We start from the raw sequence: 20,747 nt of genomic DNA, 5'->3' as shown, positions 1-20,747 counted from the left end.
CTAACCAGCTCCACAGCCTATTCGCAAACAACCTTTTGTCTTACCCAGCACAGTAAATCTACCACAGTTTGATACATGATGCTTCGAATTCCTGAGACCCATGACCCTTCAGAGTGTAACTGCACCCAATAAATGTTCTCTCCTTGTGCTAGCTGGCCTAAGTAATGGTTGGAACAGCAATGTAACATTGAAATTATGGTTCCCTTAGTAAGGAAATATCCAGCCTTTGCCAATCCCATTAGCATAGGAAAAATTCCCCTTGTCTGGGGAGGAGGTACAGGGCGGAGGGTGAACAAAGAGCAAAGAAAATTACAGCACAGGAACAGGCCCTTCGGCCCTCCAAGCCTGCACCAACCACACTGCCTGACTTAACTAAAACCCCTTACCCTTCCAGGCACCATATCCCTCTATTCCCATCCTATTCATGTATTTGTCCACATGCTCCTTAAAAGTCATTATCGTGGGAGTTCCTGGAAACACCTAGCCGCCCGGAGGTTCACATTTGTGTCAGGTGCGTGGAACTGCAGCTCCTGAGGGACCGCGTCAGGGAACTGGAGCAGCGGCTTGATGACCTTAGTCTAGTCAGGGAGAATGAGAGACAAATAGACATGAGTTATAGGCAAGTGGTTACACCGGGGCCTCAGGGGGAAGACACATGGGTCACAGTTAGGAGGAGTAAAGGTCATAAGGGTAACGTACCAGAGAGTATTCCAGTGGCTGTCTCTCATAATAGGAAGGGCTCGGCGACAGGTGTGAGAGGGGAGGGGAGTGAGCAATTAGTGGAGGGGTCACCTGTGATTGTCCCCCTCCAAAACAAGTATATTGTTTTGGATAGTGTGGAGGAGGTGACTCTCCAGGGGTAAGCCACAGTGACCAGGTCACTGGCACACAGTCAGGCTCTGTGGCCCGGAAAGGAAAGAGAGGGATTAGGAGAGCAATAGTGGTGGGGGACACGTCGGTTAGAGGTACGGACAGGCGATTCTGTGGGTGCGAACGGGACTCCAGGGTGGTAGTCTGCCTAACTGGTGCTGGGGTACTGGATGTCTCCGAGCGGATAGGAGGCATATTAAAAGGCGAGGATAAAGAAACGGATGTCATTGTACACATTGGTGCAAATGACGTAGATAGGAAGAGCAGGGGGATCCTACAAGAGCAATTCAGGGAGTTGGGAAATAGGCTAAAAAGTAGGGCCTCCAGGGTGGCAATCTCTGGGCTGCTCCCAATACCTCGGGCCAGTGAGGCTAGGAAAAGGGAGATAGTACAATTGAACGCTTGGCTAAAGGACTGGTCCAGGAGGGAGGGCTTCATATTTCTGGATCACTGGGAAGTTTTCAAGAGAGGATGGCACATGTACAAAAAGGACGGGTCACAACTAAGTTGGAAGGGCACGAATATCCTGGCTGGGAGTTTTGCTAGTGCAGTTCGGGTGGGTTTAAACTAATATGGCAGGGGGGTGGGGATCAAAAAATTATGTCTACAAGTGTGGAGGCTGGGGACGAGCTTGAGGCTGGGACAAGGCTGGCAAAGAAGAAGAGCACTCTGGGGGAGGATGACCTCACTGGGCCTGGAGGTCTGGAGTGCATCTACTTCAATGCAAGGAGCGTAGCAGGTAAGACAGACGAACTTAGGGCCTCAATGCTTACGAGGAATTTGGATGTGGTTGCGGTGACAGAGACTTGGTTGAAAGAGGGACAGGACTGGCAACTGAATATTCCGGGGTACAAGTGTTTTAGGCGAGACAGAGGAGGGGCCAAAAGAGGTGGGGGAGTAGCAGTATTAGTTAGAGAGCATATTACAGCGGTGCAGAGGGAGGACAATTCAGAGGGGTCGTGTAACGAGTCACTGTGGGTGGAGCTCAGAAACAGGAAGGCGCAGTCACTATGTTGGGGGTATACTACAGGACCCCCAACAGCCCAAGTGAAGTGGAAGAACGGATATGTCAGGAGATAACGGATAGGTGCAGGAAAAATAGGGTTGTTGTAGTGGGAGACTTCAATTTCCCTGGTATAGACTGGAAATCACGTAGGGCTGGGAGTCTGAATGGGGAGGAATTTGTAAAATGCGTACAGGAAGGTTCTTTGCACAATATGTAGATAGCCCGACTAGAGAGGGGGCTATACTGGACCTAGTACTGGGGAATGAGCCCAGTCAGGACTCCAAAGTTTCGGTGGGGGAACATGTGGCAAATAATGACCACAATTCTGTTAGCTTTAGGATAGTGATGGAAAAGGATGAGTGGTGTCCCAAGGGTAAGGTGTTGAATTGGGGGAAGGCTAACTTTAGTGGGATTAGGCAGAAATTGGCAGCTGTTGATTGGGAGAGGCTGTTTGAGGGTAAATCCACATCTGGCATGTAGGAGTCTTTTAAGGAACAGTTGTTAGGGCTGCAGGATAGGCATGTGCCTGTAAAAAAGAAGGATAGGAAGGGTAGGATTCGAGAACCGTGGATAACCAGGGAAATTGAGGGATTGGTCAAAAAGAAAAGAGAGGCGTATGTTAGGTCCCGGCAGCTAAAAACGGAGGGAGCTCTGGAGGAATACAAAGAAAGTAGGAAAGAACTCAAACAAGGAATTAGAAGGGCAAAAAGGGGTCACGAAATGTCCTTGGCAGACAGAATAAAGGAGAATCCCAAGGCATTTTATTCATACGTTAGGAACAAAAGGGTTGTCAGGGAAAAAATCGGACCTCTCAGGGACAAAAGTGGGGAATTATGCTTAGAGCCCAAAGAAGTAGGGGAGATCCTAAATGAATACTTTGCGTCGGTATTCACAAAGGAGAGGGATGTGTTGACTGGGAGTGTCTCGGAGGGGAGTGTTTACCCGTTAGAGAAAATCTCCATTACAAGGGAGGAAGTGTTAGGTTTTTTAGGGAATATAAAGACTGACAAATCCCCAGGGCCTGATGGAATCTATCCAAGGCTGCTCAGGGAGACGAGAGATGAAATTGCTGGGCCTCTGACGCAAATCTTTGTCTCGTCACTGGACGCAGGTGAGGTCCCAGAGGATTGGAGGATAGCTAATGTGGTCCCGTTATTTAAGAAGGGTAGGAAGGATAACCCGGGAAATTATAGGCCGGTGAGCTTGGCATCCGTGGTAGGAAAGTTGTTGGAGAGGATTCTTAGAGCTAGGATGTATGCGCATTTAGAAAGGAATAAACTCATTAACGATAGTCAGCATGGTTTTGTGAGAGGGAGGTCATGCCTCACTAACCTGGTGGAGTTTTTTGAAGAAGTGACTAGAATGGTTGACGAGGGAAGGGCCGTGGATGTCGTCTATATGGACTTTAGTAAAGCGTTTGACAAAGTTCCTCATGGTAGGTTGGTGCAAAAGGTTGGATCTCATGGGATAAAGGGGGAGGTGGCTAGATGGGTGGAGAACTGGCTTGGTCACAGAAGACAGAGGGTGGTAGTGGAAGGGTCTTTTTCCGACTGGATGCCTGTGACTAGTGGTGTTCCGCAGGGCTCTGTATTGGGACCTCTGCTGTTTGTGATTTATATAAACGATCTGGAAGAAGGTGTAACTGGGGTGATCAGTAAGTTTGCGGACGACACGAAAATGGCTGGACTTGCAAATAGTGAGGAACATTGTCAGAGGCTACAGATGGATATAGATAGGCTGGAAATTTGGGCAAAGAAATGGCAGATGGAGTTCAATCCAGATAAATGCGAAGTGATCCATTTTGGTAGAACTAACGTAGGGGGGAGCTATACGATAAATGGCAGAACGATAAAGGGTGTAGATACGCAGAGGGACCTGGGTGTGCAAGTCCACAGATCCTTGAAGGTGACGTCACAGGTGGAGAAGGTAGTGAATAAGGCATATGGCATGCTTGCCTTTATAGGACGGGGCATAGAGTATAAAAGTTGGGGTCTGATGTTGCAGTTGTATAGAACGTTGGTTCGGCCGCATTTAGAATACTGCGCCCAGTTCTGGTCGCCACACTACCAGAAGGACGTGGAGGCTTTGGAGAGAGTACAGAGGAGGTTTACCAGGATGTTGCCCGGTATGGAAGGGCTTAGTTATAAGGAGAGATTGGGTAAACTGGGGTTGTTCTCCCTGGAAAGACGGAGGATGAGGGGTGACCTAATAGAGGTGTATAAAATTATGAAAGGCATAGATAGGGTGAACGGTGGGAAGCTTTTTCCCAGGTCGGTGGTGATGTTCATGAGGGATCATAGGTTCAAGGTGAGGCGGGGGGGGGGGGGGGGGGTGTTTAACACGGATATCAGAAGGACGTATTTTACGCAGAGGGTGGTGGGGGCCTGGAATGCGCTGCCAGGCAAGGTGGTGGAGGCGGACACACTGGGAACGTTTAAGACTTATCTAGATAGCCACATGAACGGAGTGGGAATGGAGGGATACAAAAGAATGGTCTAGTTTGGACCAGGGAGCGGCGTGGGCTTGGAGGGCCGAAGGGCCTGTTCCTGTGCTGTATTGTTCTTTGTTCTTTGTATCTGCTTCCACTATCGCCCCCGGCAGCGAGTTCCAGGCACCCACCACCCTCTGTGTAAAAAACTTGCCTCGTACATCTCCTTTAAACCTTGCCCCTCGCACTTTAAACCTGTGCTCCCTAATAATTGATTCTTCCACCCTAGGCAAAAGCTTCTGACTATCCACTCTGTCCATGCCCCTCATAATCTTGTCGACTTCTATCAGGTCGCCCCTCAACCTCCGTCGCTCCAGTGAGAACAAATCATGTTTCTCCAACCTCTCCTCATAGCTAATGCCCTCCATACCAGGCAACATCCTGGTAAATCTTTTCAGTACCGTCTCCAAAACCTCCATATCCTTCTGGTCATGTGGAAACCAGAATTGAACACTATATTCCAAGTGCGGCCTAACTAAGGTTCTTTAAAGCTGCAACATGACTTGCCAATTTTTAAACTCAATGCCCCGACCAATGAAGGCAAGCATGCCGTATGCCTTCTTGACTTCCTTCTCCACCTGCATTTCCACTTTCAGTGACCTGTGCACCTGTACACCCAGAGCCCTCTCCCTATCAATACTCTTAAGGGTTCTGCCATTGACTGTATATTTCCTATCTGTATTAGACCTTTCAAAATGCATTACCTCACATTTGTCCGGATTAAACTCCATCTGCCATCTCTCCGCCCAAGTCTCCAACCGATCTATATCCTGCTGTATCCTCTGATGGTCCTCATCGCTATCTGCAAATCCACCAACCTTTGTGCCATCCGCAAACTTACTAATCAAACCAGTTGTATTTTCCTCCAAATCATTTATATATATTACAAACAGCAAAGGTCCCTCCACATTACCCTTTGTCTTCTATGACTGAGCCAGTTTTGTATCCACCTTGCCAGCTCACCTCTGATCCCATGCGACTTCACCTTCTGTACCAGTCTGCCATGAGGGACCTTGTCAAAGGCCTTACTGAAGTCCATGTAGACAACATTCACTGCCCTACCCTCATCAATCATCTTCGTCACTTCCTCGAAAAACCCGAGCAAATTAGTGAGACACGACCTCCCCTTCACAAAACCATGTTGCCTCTCACTAAAACGTCCACTTATTTCCAAGTGGGAATAAATCCTGTCTCGAAGAATCCTCTCCAATAATTTCCCTACCACTGATGTAAGGCTCACCGGCCTGTAATTACTTGGATTATTCTTGCTACCCTTCTTAAACAAAGGAACAACATTGGCTATTCTCCAATCCTCTGGGACCTCCCCGGTAGCCAGTGAGGATACAAAGATTTCTCTCAAGGCTCCAGCAATTTCCTCCCTTGCCTCTCTCAGTATTCTGGGGTATATCCCATTTGGCCCTGGGGACTTGTCTACCTTAATGTTTCTCAAGAACCCCAATACCTCCTCCTTTTTGATCTCAACATGACTCAAACTATCTACACACCCTTTCCCAGACTCATCATCCACCAAGTCCTTCTCTTTGGTGAATACTGACACAAAGTACTCATTTAATACCTCACCCATTTTCTCTTGCTCCACCCATAGATTCCCTCCCCTGTCCTTGAGTGGGCCAACCTTCTTCCTGGCTACCCTGTTGCTCTGAGGTTGTATGGCATTGGTCAGAGGAAGATTTCTGATCCATAGGGGTCTAGGGAAGACAAAAGGATTTTGGTAGTTGACAGCATTTTGCACATCTTTGGGACATGGGAGTCGCTGACAAAGTTAATAATTATTGCCCATCCATAGATGCCCTACAGACAGAGCGATGAGTTTGAATCACTGCAATGGAGTGAAGGTGTTCCCACCATGCTGTTAGGTAGGAACTCCAGGATTCACACCCAGTGATGAAAAAAAAATGGTGATATATACACACAAGTCAGGATGGTGTGTGATTTGAAGAGGAACTTGGAGGCGGTGAAGTTCCCAAATGTCAGCTGCCCTTGTTCTTTGAGGTGTGGAGGTTCCTTAAAGTCAGGACAAAGTCCTTCAGCAAGTATTGCACCAATACCAACAATTGCAGAAATCACACAGAGAAATTAATCAGCAATTAACTTGCAAGATATTGATAATCCCTTTAAATAGCTCTGGTGAGTAGAATCTTAGTAGCCATTTCAAGTATCTCCCTTTGAGAAATTATGTTGAACTTGACCTTATTATGATCGCTATTAACAAAATGTTCACACCACATTTGATTGTTAACTAAATCTGCCCAACACTCATTAGTAAATCTAGTATAACCTGGTTCCTTTCTTACACTCCATTTGCGGGATTTTCTGGCCACACTCGCCCCAAAACTGGAAACTCCCGCCCGAGGTCAATGGACCTTTCCCGTGGTGGGTGGGAGAGGAAAATTCCCTCCTTTAATTTTTTTACCTTTCTGACATGAGCTGTCAGTTTATCCCAATCCATACGAAAGTTAAAATCCCCCCATTACTACATGCTTGTATGATTTCAGCGTTTAGACAATGCCATTAAGACTACCATGGGAGGTCAACACATACCTCCAGCTACAGTCTTAAATCCTTTCCTATTTCTTAGGGCTACCCATCATGTCTCCACTGCCTGTTTATCTCTAGTGATATTCTCTCTAATTAATGAAGTGATTTCACCCTTACACATTGAGGTTACTTCTTCCCCTCTACTGCTTTCCCCATTTTCCCCATAACCTAATAAACTGGTTGATCTATTTCCTAGTCCAGCCCATGTTACAGTTTGATCTCAGTAAAGGTCACCATCCCATATCCTCCAAGTCGATGCATTCAGTTTGTCCTTTACGCTGTGTGCAGTTGGTTTAGGAACGTTTATTTGGACCGTCCACAGCTTTAATGTTTTATCCTGAAATACAGATGGTTCGTGAGTTAGTAACAGGATAAATGAAATACAACACTGAACTAAACAAACATAATATACTGCGTTTTAGAAATACCTTATATATGAGAAACTGGAAACTTGTGATAAACAATGGAGCGTCACGGTAGCACAGTGGTTAGCACTGCTGCTTCACAGCTCCAGCGACCTGGGTTCGATTCCCAGCTTGGGATCACTGTCTGTGTGGAGTTTGCACATTCTCCTCGTGTCTGCGTGGGTTTCCTCCGGGTGCTCCGGTTTCCTCCCACAGTCCAAAGATGTGCGGGTAAGGTTGATTGGCCATGCTAAAAATAATTTCCCCTTAGAGTCCTGAGACGTGTAGGTTAGAGGGATTAGTGGGTAAATATGTAGGGATATGGGGATAGGGCCTGGGTGGGATTGTGGTCGGTGCAGACTCGATGGGCCAAATGGCCTCTTTCTGCACTGTAAGGTTTCTATGAAGACACTGTGGTCTTGTTATATGTTAATTTGTTCCAGCAGATAAAATATCAAATTAGTGAGTAAAAATCAGCAATGCTAAATGCCAGCCTTTGCTTTGTTGCGTTCTCACCATTGCCTTTGTTTTAATCATTTTCAGGTCGATATATTTACCAGCCTATGACCCATGTGGAACATTTACCAAGCACTTTCATCCCAATCAGCCCAAACAGCCATGCAGACACAGTCCAATTGTCCATCTCCCTGGTGGGGCGTTTCCTAAAGACTGCCTCTTTCCTCAGGCCTCCGTTCACTCCAGATACACCAAGGTACTGCACTATTTCCAAACTCTTTGTTGACAGCTATCGGGTTAAAAGGATCAATGGAAAGATGTGCTATGTCCAGTGCCAGCCTCCGCCTGCTGCCACTGTGCAAGACCCAAAGGCTGGAGACCATTTTAGTCGGGCTACCTCAGTCAGTCCAAAGAACCCAACTCTGGTAGACAAGGTACCAGCACCACAGATGAACCACTGCTCTTCACCATCTGCCTCAGAGGATTCAGGGATCAACGCATTAGGATTGCATTACCCAGAATCCTGTGATGATGACACAGAGGAGGATGAGGATGAAGATGAATTGAGCTCCGATGATGACTCTAGTCCGGAGAGCCAGTGGGACCAGGATGATTGTGGTTTACTGTCTCCTTCACGGTCCACTGTGGAAATTATCGAAAAAATTGAAACAACTGTCTGAGCAAAAGCAGTGAGAGGAAGGAGTTCCCTCAGCTCTTCATCAATGCCTGATGAATCAAACTTAACTAAAAATTGCAGACTTCAAGATAAGTGAAAGATATCCTCACTATATCACTGTGTTAAAGTATAGCCAAAAACACAGGAATTCGTACAAGCCTATCTCAGATATAAGATGGGTATTTAAAATGTAGCACATGCAGACAGTTATCCAGTGACTATTGTGCCTACCCAAATAGAGACTGTGTCAAAGCCCAAAGTGGACAAAACTTTACAAGTTCCCAAGCACAATGTCCAAACTCACAACTTTTTATCCACTGCTTTGGCAATGAGTCATCATTTGAAACCATCACACGGAAGTACTTTGGACTGCACTGGACGACAAGGCTAAACTAATTATTTTTCTGGAGAGACAGGGATGGTGGAAGGCGTAGCGGAGGAGGTGGATGGTATTGGTCAGTAAGAGAGTAGACACCACTAGGTACTGTATAGCACGCCAGGATCACTGCCAATCACCAGAAACATTACACAACAAAGCACATTGAAAAGGAATTGAAATTCAGCACTTGTTTTCTCAAGTCAAAGACCGGGGAAGAGTTTTGAAGATCGGAACCTATCGAGTCAGGTGACTTGTTCACCTCGCAATCTGTGGACATATTGCTGAATGCATTATGTAACTCAGGAGTTACATTATCCCCTGCATGGAAATGTGCTTTCAATTCTGAATTGCTACGTGAAATAGATACTGTGATTATCACAATGTTAAAAGAATGATCTTTATTGAGGGTTACATATTATTAGAATAGATATTTTCATGTTACATTATTTGACTTGCTCTAAGGCTTCATATTTACATAAAAGAACATTGCTGAAATAAATTAGCGGATTAAGATTTCCAGGAGTCACATTAAGTCCTCCTACAACAGGAAGCATCAACTTTGGTATACCTATAATTTCAGACAGAGGATTGTGTAGATTTAAGGAGGATTTTATGGGGAATGTAAAATTAACAGTGGCCTCCACAAAATCTTTTCTTAGTTCCTTCATTTGAACGTACATGCATTTTAAATTCATTTCTAGATTAATGGGTTCTTTGGAGAATTGAAGATTGTGCTTCTAATTTTCTCAATCCTCTTCCAAATGGCTGATTGGTCATTGGCTTTTTCCATGTCCTCTGTCCACTTGAGATCAATGGTCAGACCTGTACTAAAGCCACCAACAGATGTGAACAGTAAACATGCCAGATAATATGAGGAAAGCATGTACACCTGACTAACAGAACTGTCCTCTGAAAGAAGCATGTGGCTCAGATTAATAATGTAAGTATTCACCGTGCAGCTAGAGAATAGCAGCGACCAGGAATGACCAGGAATTTAAGAGAAACTAAGATTAATGAATGGGAATTTTGTTATGGTGACACAAGGAGATGTAGCCAAGACTCTTCCCTCCTTTATAAATTTGAAATGCGAACAAAATTGTGCAAGAAATGTGTTAATTCACTTGGTGGATTGCATAAACCATGTGCCATCCTGCTAATGGTTAGGAAAACTATACCGCACTGGGTTATTAAAAATGGATGCATTATTTCAGATTACATTCCACCAATTTACTGATTCCTACTAGTCTGTAATCGCAACATATTAGATGTATATTCACATTGTTAAGGTGAGGAAAGTTCCAGTTTCAGTGCACACATCAAATGTTACCACATCAGACAGTGTTTATTCTGTGTCTATATTGTGCACATGTCATGTGACCCTATCAGCTGATCGTTCCTTAAAGGGGCCAGGCACCACAGTGATATGGCTTCATCCATTGTTGTCAGAAGCAGAAATATTCCTGCTTTAATTTTGTCCCAACATCACCATTCTACTTATCTTTCCATAACCTAGAATTATAATGTTAGCAAAAAAAATGAAGCCCTACAAAGGACATTGGTTTTAATAAACCTGGTTAAAAGGTGACAATAAGTTTATACAAGATTTATACAGGTTTGGAGGGCTGTATACAGTTTCGATGTCTTATTACAGAAAGATCATTGAAACCATGGAGAGTGTACGATTTAAATTGTAGGTCAGTTTAATTCCAGGGATGAAATTATGAGTGGAAATTTAATTATGAGTGGAAACTTGAAGTACTGAGACTGCACTGGAGCAGAAATGCTGAGTAGTTAGATTTTAATCGAGTGAATAAAGAAAGCCAATCCTCTGGAATTGAGTCAGTGATGAGGGAATTACCCGATTGTGTGGCAATCTCTGGATGAAGGAAGTGGAAATGAACCAGGATTTTCCCTATTGGCCACTATAACTAGGTAACTAGCTGGCAGGAAGTACAATGCTGTGAATGCGTGTGCAGATATGATCTGGTTTGTTAACTTTAATAAGTGAAGAGTTTGCCAATATCTTGGCTTAAACATGGAAAGTGGCCACTCTTACGAAATACCAGAAGTTACCATTACCTCAATACGACAGTGCCTTCAGGGGAGTAGATAGAAGACATTGCAAGGGGATTAAAGGAAAGGAAATCAGATTAATTAGATTGAAAACAAGAATTTAATGAATATATAGTAGCCCAGACTTGGAGCATGAACATTTCGTAGTGACTCTAGAAATCTGGTAGAATTTCAACTTTGGAAATTAATTTCAAGTATGCATTGCCAATTTACACACCCAAGTTCACTGATTTTTACAGGTTCCTCGGTTTTTAAACATTTAATTGTCTCATCACTGGCACTTTGGCCACCACTTTCTAACCGTCACAGACATGATGGACACAATATCCTGTCTCCGTTTTGTTAACTTGTTGCGGTTCCATGAGTTTTCACATGCCTGTCTGATTGTGGATGTGCAAATTCTGGCACCATTAACAGCCGTGTTTAGTTATAAGTGGGAGAAATGTTGCATTAACATGAATGCCGTCATTTCACTTTTCAGGAAAATTCTGAAAGCGAACTGAAATTCATTTATTTAACAAATAATGGCAATGTAATTAAAATGAATACTCTTACAGTATTACACAGGCAGCATTAGACATGGGGTTCAATGTGAGGATAGCTACAGCCAGATGACAAAAAGGATGCATTTTTACAATGTAACGAGTTACAGTAACTTCTTATAAATCTCATTCAGTCGTTCTGGGCTAATACAATTTTACAGACGATTTTATGTATGTTAAATGCTCAATCTCAACACGTTCATGTCTAAATGTGCCACATAAAGGCAAGAAAGTGTGAATGTATGAAACTATTCATTGCCCTCTCTCACCACAAGTATGGAGAAGGCATTTTATGGACACCGTACGGAAAGTTAAAACTTTACAGCAGCAATCATGCAGGAACAATTTCCAAAAGATCCCCAACTAGTTTCACTTATCCACTTGTTTAAGACTTGAATGAAGTTTCTAAATCTGAGGGTAATTCTTTTGAGACTCTGCTCTCCATCGAGATGGAATTTTGTGAAAATAATTACATCAGGAAGTTCCCAGAAAGAAAGTCCCATTGGGTGTTCTGAGGAAAGAATGACAAAGGTCATCTCTTTACCACATTGCCAAAAGTGATGGACCTTCAAAATATCCAATCATGTCAGTAAATTTGGTTAGGAAAATAAAATAATGAGGGCATTAAGAAAGTAATTTTGTAGTCATTTCTAATTATTAATGTCAGCCTTCTGTTTTAATTCTTATTTGCCAAAATTACAGTATTTTTCATTTGATCTGGAAATTGATTAATTTCCCTTGCTGAATTAGATAACAAATAGCAATGGGGTTATCAAAATACTCCTAAAAATTCCAGTTTCCCAAATTAATTTACTTCTCACTTAGAGGTAGGGCCGAGGAAGCTTCTCTACTCTTTCTTCTCCCCGATATATTGAATTGCATCATGTTTTCTGGCCAAGAGGGAGAGACCCCGGCCAATTCTCAGTTTCAGTGAGGTCTTTGCCTCTCTGTCTGAAAAGGGTCTCCAAGAGCTACTTGAAGTTTCTCAAGGGAATAACAGGCTCCCTCATTACTCTGAAGAAACACAGTTCTTTCTCCAACTGCCCAACATGGAAATAAATCCTTGGCTTCTCTCATTCAGAATACTGTTGAGCATTTACATTCCAATCTATTAGGATACTGAGATCTCCAACCAACTGGCCTTTTGTAAAAAGAGTCACTTTACACCACCGTCTGTTAGCATCTAAACTTTCACAGTGCAAATACAGCGTGATTGCCTTCTGCTCAAATTCTGGATAGCCCAACAGGCAAACCCTTGGTTATTGAGTGTGATCTCCACAACAATCACCTGGATCATTTTCAGAATGGCCAATGCCATGAAGAGAATCATTTTTAGTTTGTTTCCAATGATCAGAAAAACACGCATGACCGCAATGAGGTGCGACAACATTGCATAATTCCTGCAGCTGAACAAATTTTAATGCAGATTTAACGAGATCTCCTGAAGCTCAGAATACTCGTGTAGAGTGTATTATTCGCTGGATAGGCCCGGAGGTGGAAATAGTTTGTCAACACTCAGACTTCTAGCCGATCTTCACCGCTGTTGAGGATTTTTGTCCTCACCTACCATAATTTGCTCTGTACATTGTTAATCTGTGTCCACTGTTTGTTTCCAATAAAAACACTTTTAACTTTGTCATTTGTGTAAGAATTCTTGCAATCAATCCCTTAGATGGCAGGAGTGAAGACAGTTATGGTGGGCACAGTTCTGCCTAATATATTACAAAACCAATGTTTGGAAAATTCCCCATCCAATATTAAATTTTTCCTTTCCCATAGAGTTATTATCAAGACCTACACATGAAAAACAGAATGGCTATCAAGTGCAAAAATGTCAATAGTTGACCAAGTTACCATCCTGCACATTTGACTCACTAGCTATGATTAGATAAGAATGGAAGCACTGCATTCACCTGTTCTACTCCTATCTTATCTTAGACAGCAAATCATTTTCAAGGACTTCTCTTCCTTTTCCTCCACATCCTGTACATCTCGCGACTCCTTCACTATTGCTAAACTATCAGACTGTATATCCAACAACTAGCACTGGATGAACAGAAATTTCCTCCAATTAAATATTGGGAAGACTGAATCCATTGTTTTCGATCCCTACTCTAAGCTCCATTATCAGCTGCTGATACCGGCTCTCTCCCAATCTGCTCACAATCTTGGTGTCATAATTTATCCAAAGATGAGTTTCCAATCACATATTTGTGCCATCACTAAGACCCTTATTTCCACCTCTGTAACATTGGCCAACTTCACCCCATCCCAGCTTATCTGCCGCTGAAATCTTCATTTGTGCCTTTGTTATCTAGACTTGACTCTAACGCACTCGAGGTTGGTCTCCCAGGGTGGCACGGTGGCAAAATGGTTAGCACTGCTGCCTCACAGCACCAGGGCCCTGGGTTCAATTCCAGCCTCGGGTGACTGTCAGTGTGGAGTTTGCACATTCTCCCCATGTCTGCGTGGGTTTCCTCCTGGTGCTCCGGTTTGCTCCCACACTCCAAAGATGCGCAGGTTAGGTGGATTGGCCATGCTAAATTGCCCCTTAGTGTCAGGGAGATTAGCAGGGTGAATACTTGGGGTTGCGGGGATAGGGCCTGGATGGGATTGTTGTCGGTGCAGACTCGACGGGTCCAATGGTCTTCTTCTGCACTGTAGGGATTCTATGATTCTACACTCCATAAATTTGAGGTCATTCAAGTCTTTGCTGCCGATGTCGTAACTCGCAGATGTCCCATTCCCCCATCACCCTTACACTCGCTGATCCACATTGGCTCCCAGTCAAGTAATGTCTTCCTGTTGAAATTCTCATTCTTCTTTTCAAATCCCTCCATGCCTCATCCTTCTTTACCTCTATAATCTCTCCCAACCCCAAACCCTCTGAGATATCTGCCCTCCTGTAATTTTGGCCTCTTGTATATGCTCAATTATAATCGCTCCACCATTGGTGGCTGTGCCTTCAGCTGTCTAGGCCCCCAGGTTCTGGGATTCTCTCCCTAAACTTCTCCACCTCTCTACTGCACTTTTCTCCTTTCAGACACTGCTTAAAACTGGCCTCTTTGACCAAGCTTTTTGGTCACCTGACCTCTTCAGTCATGTCATTACTGCCATACTTCAAGGAGAGATTCTGATCCCAGGTCCTGTTTTCTCAATTCTCAAATGGCCAGTGTTCGGGGAGGACAAGGAAAATGCTTCCAAGACAAAGAAAGTTCAAGTAAGTCAAGTTCACTAGGAGTTTAATACCAGATTGCATAACCAATACATGATAGAGTTGGAATAAGCAGCGCAAGTACAATGTCCCAAATCCAACATCTTGCGACTGAGACAATGCCAGATTTTGGGTTTTCCAGGATTTTGAACATCCAAGCTGGAAAGTGCCTGAAACTAATTCCATAGAATCCCTACAGTGCAGAAGGAGACCATTTGGCCCATCGAGTCTGCACGCATTGTCCCAAAGAGCATTTTACCTGTCCCCGTAACTCCACACATTTACCCCACTCATCCCTGTAACCTACACATCTTGGAGCAATTTATCATGGCCAATTTAGAATGACACTAAGGGGCATGGCCATTTAGCATAGCCAATCCACCTAAGCCGCACACCTTGGACTTTGGGAGGAAACTGGAGCGCCCAGAGGAAACCCACGCAGATGCAGGGAACATGTTCAAACTCCACACAGACAGTCACCCAAGGCTGTAATCGGACTCGGGTCCCTGGCAGTGAGGCAGCAGTGCTAATCACTAAGCCACCATGCCGCACTGAATAAAAGACCTGAATATAATAAAGACCCTTTGTTCTTTAGTGCATGTTCATGCACACACACACACTATTCTCTTTGGGGAATAGTGGGAAAGTGGTGGATGGATTCCCAAGCTGATTATTAGCCCGTTATAAAGCTCCTTCCATAGCCAGCAAGTCCTGGTGATGGACTTAAACCTGGAGCTTCTGGTCCAGAGGTCATGGCACGACCCACTGTGCCACAAGACCCTGAAGTAATTACTAAAGAGATCGGGATCCAGTTTAACTTGATGCTTCTGTCCCTTTGGTTCCAGCACTCTACCTCACCAGAAGCATCGACTGCAAACGAAGGAGCAGTCCCAAACATCAGATCGCCATCCCAGGCAGTGGCACAGATGCCATTCTTGAGCCTAAGGCTGGAGGAGCCACATTGTGACATCTAGCGGTTGTGTCTTTCTCTCACCCATCACCATCTGCTCACTCACATTGGATTGGCACCTGATAGAGAAGCAAGACCAAGGAAAGCCAGAGGAACAAATCTCCCTGTAAGACCAGAAGAACGATTCTGCTCCAAAACAGGGACACATTATGGAAGCTTCTCTTTCTAAAAGAGACAATCTGGACACAGTAGAAGTAAAAGCAGAAGACCATGAAAAAACTGATCAGAAAGGTCATCAATAATCCAGACTCTGTACCCAAAGCAGACGCTGGAAATAGACACCTGCGTCATTTCAAAAATGATTGCTTTGCAGATGCTGCCAGTTTTTGGATCTGAGCTCCTGTACAAAAGATTATTTAACTACTAAATTTGTGGACAGCATTGGAGACAGTTGGATATAGTCAAAGATTTGAGTCCCAGGACTTGAACACATGTTAGTTACAAACAAAAACAGAAAATGCTGGAAAATCCCAGCAGGTCTGACAGCATCTGTGGGGAGAGAATCAAGTATTCTGTAACTTGATTTTGTGTCTCTGTGCACTGTTTGAGAGCACATTTCCACTCCATCTGACGAAGGAGCAGCGCTCCGAAAGCTTATGGTATTTGCTACCAAATAAACCTGTTGGACTTTAACCTGGTGTTGTGAGACTTCTTACTGGGAGAGAATAGAACAGAGCTCCGACAAAGGGCCATCCAGGCTTGAAACGTTGAATCTATTCTCTCTCCACAGATGTTGTCAGACTTGCTGAGATTTTCCAACATTTTCTGTTTTTGTTTTAGATTCCAGCATCCGCTGTATTTCGCTTTTATGATAATATGTTGGGTACAGTACTGAGGGAGTATTGCATTTTCAGAGATTCTGACCTCGAGTGGCAAAGGGTTAAAGCAAAGACACCATCAACCTTTTTAAATGGAAGGAAAACATCCACTGGTATTTTCATCGAAGAGCAAGGGAGCCCTTCTGGAGTTCTGGTCAACATTTACCTTTCAATCAACATCACATCAGACTGAGAATCCATTTGTTCCAGTAGCTGTGTGCAGGACTTTCCTAGTATTATTTATCTTTTGTGTGCATAACAATGTCTACACTTCAAAATAATTCATTGTCTGGGAAATGCTGAGAATGTAAAATATTTTATATAAATGCAAGTTTTGACTCCTTCCTACAGAAATGGAATGAGATTTATAGAGGTGAATCTAGTCCAGTCAAAGGGGACAAACTCAACCGGAAATGGATCAACTTTTCACAATAAACTCCTTCCCATTTTTCCATCCATCAAACTCAGATCCGCTATCACCCATTTATTACCTCTGCTAAATTTCACTTGCAATTTGACTTTTACTGACTAGCACAGAAAAAAACACAAAATACAGAAAGGAATGGATTTGAGATAAGGGTCATATTGAGTTTGGGAAGCACAAACTGGGGAAAGGGAATAGAGCTGGACGATGTTGATGGTTACCCACTTGTTGGGTGTAAAACCATTTTCCAGTTTCACAAAAATGTTTACGTTCTTGTCCTTTGTGCGTCACACCTCATGCAGAATGAGGAACAAGACCAGGAGTTCATGTAAGAGCAGCTACTATTGGAAAGGAATGGAAGTGGACTCATCCAAACCCAGTGAGATCTCAGTGAATCCACACTTCCAAAATCTTACATGACCTTGGTTACAATGTGTCAAGAGTCATTGATTACAGGAGTAGTGCCAGAGGCTGGAGAGCTGCCTATGTTGTAGAACTCAGGCAGGGAGGAAATGGTCGAGTGAGGGAACCATGGTTCACAAAAGAGGTGGAATGTCTCGTAAAAAGGAAGAGGGAAGCTTATGTAGGGATGAGGAAACAAGGTTCAGATGGCTCGATTGAGGGTTACAAGTTAGCAAGGAATGAGCTGAAAAAGGGGCTTAGGAGAGCTAGGAGGGGGCATGAGAAGTCCTTGGCAGGTCGGATCAAGGAAAACCCCAAGGCTTTTTACTCTTATGTGAGGAATAAAAGAATGACCAGAGTGAGGTTAGGGCCGGTCAAGGACAGTAGTAGGAACTTGTGTATGGAGTTAGTAGAGATAGGAAAGGTGATGAATGAATACTTTTCTTCAGTGTTCACCAAGGAGAGGGGCCATGTTTTTGATGAAGAGAAGGTGTTACAGGCTAATAGGCTGGAGGAAGTAGATGTTCAGAGGGAAGATGTACTAGCAGTTTTGAATAAACTGAAGGTTGATAAGTCCCCTGGGCCTGATGAAATATATCCTATGATCCTTTGGGAGGCAAGGGATGAGATTGCAGAGCCTTTGGCTTTGATCTTTGGGTCCTCACTGTCCATGGGGATGGTCATGATGTGGAGATGCCGGCGTTGGACTGGGGTAAACACAGTAACAGTTTTAACAACACCAGGTTAAAGTCCAACAGGTTTATTTGGTAGCAAATACCATTAGCTTTCGGGCTCCGAAAGCTAATGGCATTTGCTACCAAATAAACCTGTTGGACTTTAACCTGGTGTTGTTAAAACTGTCACGGGGATGGTGCCAGAGGACTGGAGAGTGGCGAATGTTGTTCCTCTGTTTAAGAAAGGGAATAGAAATGACCCTGGTAATTATAGGCCGGTTAGTCTAACTTCGGTGGTTGGTAAGTTGATGGAAAAGGTCCTTAGGGATGGAATTTATGACCATTTAGAAAGACGCGGATTAATCCGGGATCGTCAGCACAGATTCGTGAAGGGCAAGTCGTGCCTCACAAATTTGATAGAATTTTTTGAGGAGGTAACTAAGTGTGTTGATGAAGATCGGGCAGTTGATGTCATATTATAGACCGGTGAGTCTCACTTCTGTTGTCGGCAAGATGTTGGAAAAAATTATAAGGGATAGGATTTATAGTTATTTGGAGAGTAATGAATTGATAGGTGATAGTCAGCATGGTTTTGTGGCAGGTAGGTCGTGCCTTACTAACCTTATTGAGTTTTTTGAGAAAGTGACCAAGGAGGTGGATGGGGGCAAGGCAGTGGACGTGGTATATATGGATTTTAGTAAGGCGTTTGATAAGGTTCACCATGGTAGGCTTCTGCAGAAAATGCAGATGTATGGGATTGGGGGTGATCTAGGAAATTGGATCAGGAATTGGCTAGCGGATAGGAAACAGAGGGTGGTGGTTGATAGTAAATATTCATCATGGAGTGCGGTTACAAGTGGTGTACCTCAGGGATCTGTTTTGGGGCCACTGCTGTTTGTAATATTTATTAATGATCTGGATGAGGGTATAGTTGGGTGGATTAGCAAATTTGCTGATGACACCAAAGTCGGTGGTGTGGTAGACAGTGAGGAAGGGTGTCGTAGTTTGCAGGAAGACTTAGACAGGTTGCAAAGTTGGGCCGAGAGGTGGCGGATGGAGTTTAATGCGGAGAAGTGTGAGGTAATTCACTTTGGTAGGAATAACAGATGTGTTGAGTATAGGGCTAACGGGAGGACTTTGAATAGTGTGGAGGAGCAGAGGGATCTAGGTGTATGTGTGCATAGATCCCTGAAAGTTGGGAATCAAGTAGATAAGGTTGTTAAGAAGGCATATGGTGTCTTGGCGTTTATTGGTAGGGGGATTGAATTTAGGAGTCGTAGCGTTATGTTGCAACTGTACACAACTCTGGTGCGGCCGCACTTGGAGTACTGTGTGCAGTTCTGGTCCCCACATTACAGGAAGGATGTGGAGGCTTTGGAGAGGGTGCAGAGGAGGTTTACCAGGATGTTGCCTGGTATGGAGGGGAGATCCTATGAGGAGAGGCTGAGGGATTTGGGATTGTTTTCGCTGGAAAGGCGGCGGCTAAGAGGGGATCTTATTGAAACATATAAGATGATTAGAGGTTTAGATAGGGTGGATAGTGATAGCCTTTTTCCTCTGATGGAGAAATCCAGCACGAGGGGGCATGGCTTTAAATTGAGGGGGGGTAGTTATAGAACCGATGTCAGGGGTAGGTTCTTTACCCAGAGGGTGGTGAGGGATTGGAATGCCCTGCCAGCATCAGTAGTAAATGCGCCTAGTTTGGGGGCGTTTAAGAGATCCGTAGATAGGTTCATGGACGAAAAGAAATTGGTTTAGGTTGGAGGGTCACAGTTTTTTTTTAACTGGTCGGTGCAACATCGTGGGCCGAAGGGCCTGTTCTGCGCTGTAATGTTCTATGTTCTATGTTCTATGTTCTATATACATGGCTTTTAGTAAGGCGTTTGATAAGGTCCCCCATGGTCGGCTTATGATGAAAGTAAGGAGGTGTGGGATAGAGGGAAAGTTGGCCGATTGGATAGGTAACTGGCTGTCTGATCGAAGACAGAGAGTGGTGGTGGATGGAAAATTCTTGGACTGGAGGCAGGTTGCGAGCGGAGTGCCACAGGGATCAGTGCTTAGTCCTCTACTATTTGTGATTTTTATTAATGACTTAGAGGAGGGAGCTGAAGGGTGGATCAATAAATTTGCTGATGACACCAAGATTGGTGGAGTAGTGGATGAGGTGGAGGGCTGTTGTAGGCTGCAAAGAGACATAGATAGGATGCAAAACTGGGCTGAAAAATGGCAGATGGAGTTTAACCCTGATAAATGTGAGGTGATTCATTTTGGTTGGACTAATTTAAATGTGGATTACAGGGTCAAAGGTAGGGTTCTGAAGACTGTGGAGGAACAGAGAGATCTTGGGGTCCATATCCACAGATCTCTAAAGGTTGCCACTCAAGTGGATAGAGCTGTGAAGAAGGCCTATAGTGTGTTAGCTTTTATTAACAGGGGGTTGGAGTTTAAGAGCCGTGGGGTTATGCTGCAACTGTACAGGAGCTTGGTGAGACCACATTTGGAATATTGTGTGCAGTTCTGGTCACCTCACTATAAGAAGGATGTGGAAGCGCTGGAAAGAGTGCAGAGGAGATTTACCAGGATGCTGCCTGGTTTGGAGGGTAGGTCTTATGAGGAAAGGTTGAGGGAGCTAGGGCTGTTCTCTCTGGAGCGGAGGAGGCTGAGGGGTGACTTGATAGAGGTTTATAAAACGATGAAGGGGATAGATAGAGTGAACGTTCAAAGACTATTTCCTCGGGTGGATTGAGCTATTACAAGGGGGCATAACTATAGGGTTCATGGTGGGAGATACA

General features: G+C 44.2%; 1 protein-coding gene across 1 annotated transcript in view; it reads left to right on the top strand.

The window, feature by feature from the left end:
• The window catches only part of c14h3orf70 (chromosome 14 C3orf70 homolog), a 41,258-nt gene extending 28,174 nt beyond the window's left edge, over positions 1–13,084 (top strand). Inside the window, exon 2 of the mRNA XM_078229116.1 lies at positions 7,871–13,084. Within this exon, the coding sequence (XP_078085242.1) occupies positions 7,871–8,463 (593 nt within the window). The 3' untranslated portion in view covers positions 8,464–13,084. The remainder of the gene's footprint in view (positions 1–7,870) is intronic.
• The last annotated feature ends 7,663 nt before the right edge of the window (positions 13,085–20,747 follow it).

Source organism: Mustelus asterias, chromosome 14 (assembly GCF_964213995.1).
Source record: "Mustelus asterias chromosome 14, sMusAst1.hap1.1, whole genome shotgun sequence".
Lineage (NCBI taxonomy): Eukaryota > Metazoa > Chordata > Chondrichthyes > Carcharhiniformes > Triakidae > Mustelus > Mustelus asterias.
The sequence above is the reverse complement of the archived record's forward strand: the minus strand, read 5'-3'. Positions and strand labels throughout refer to the sequence as shown.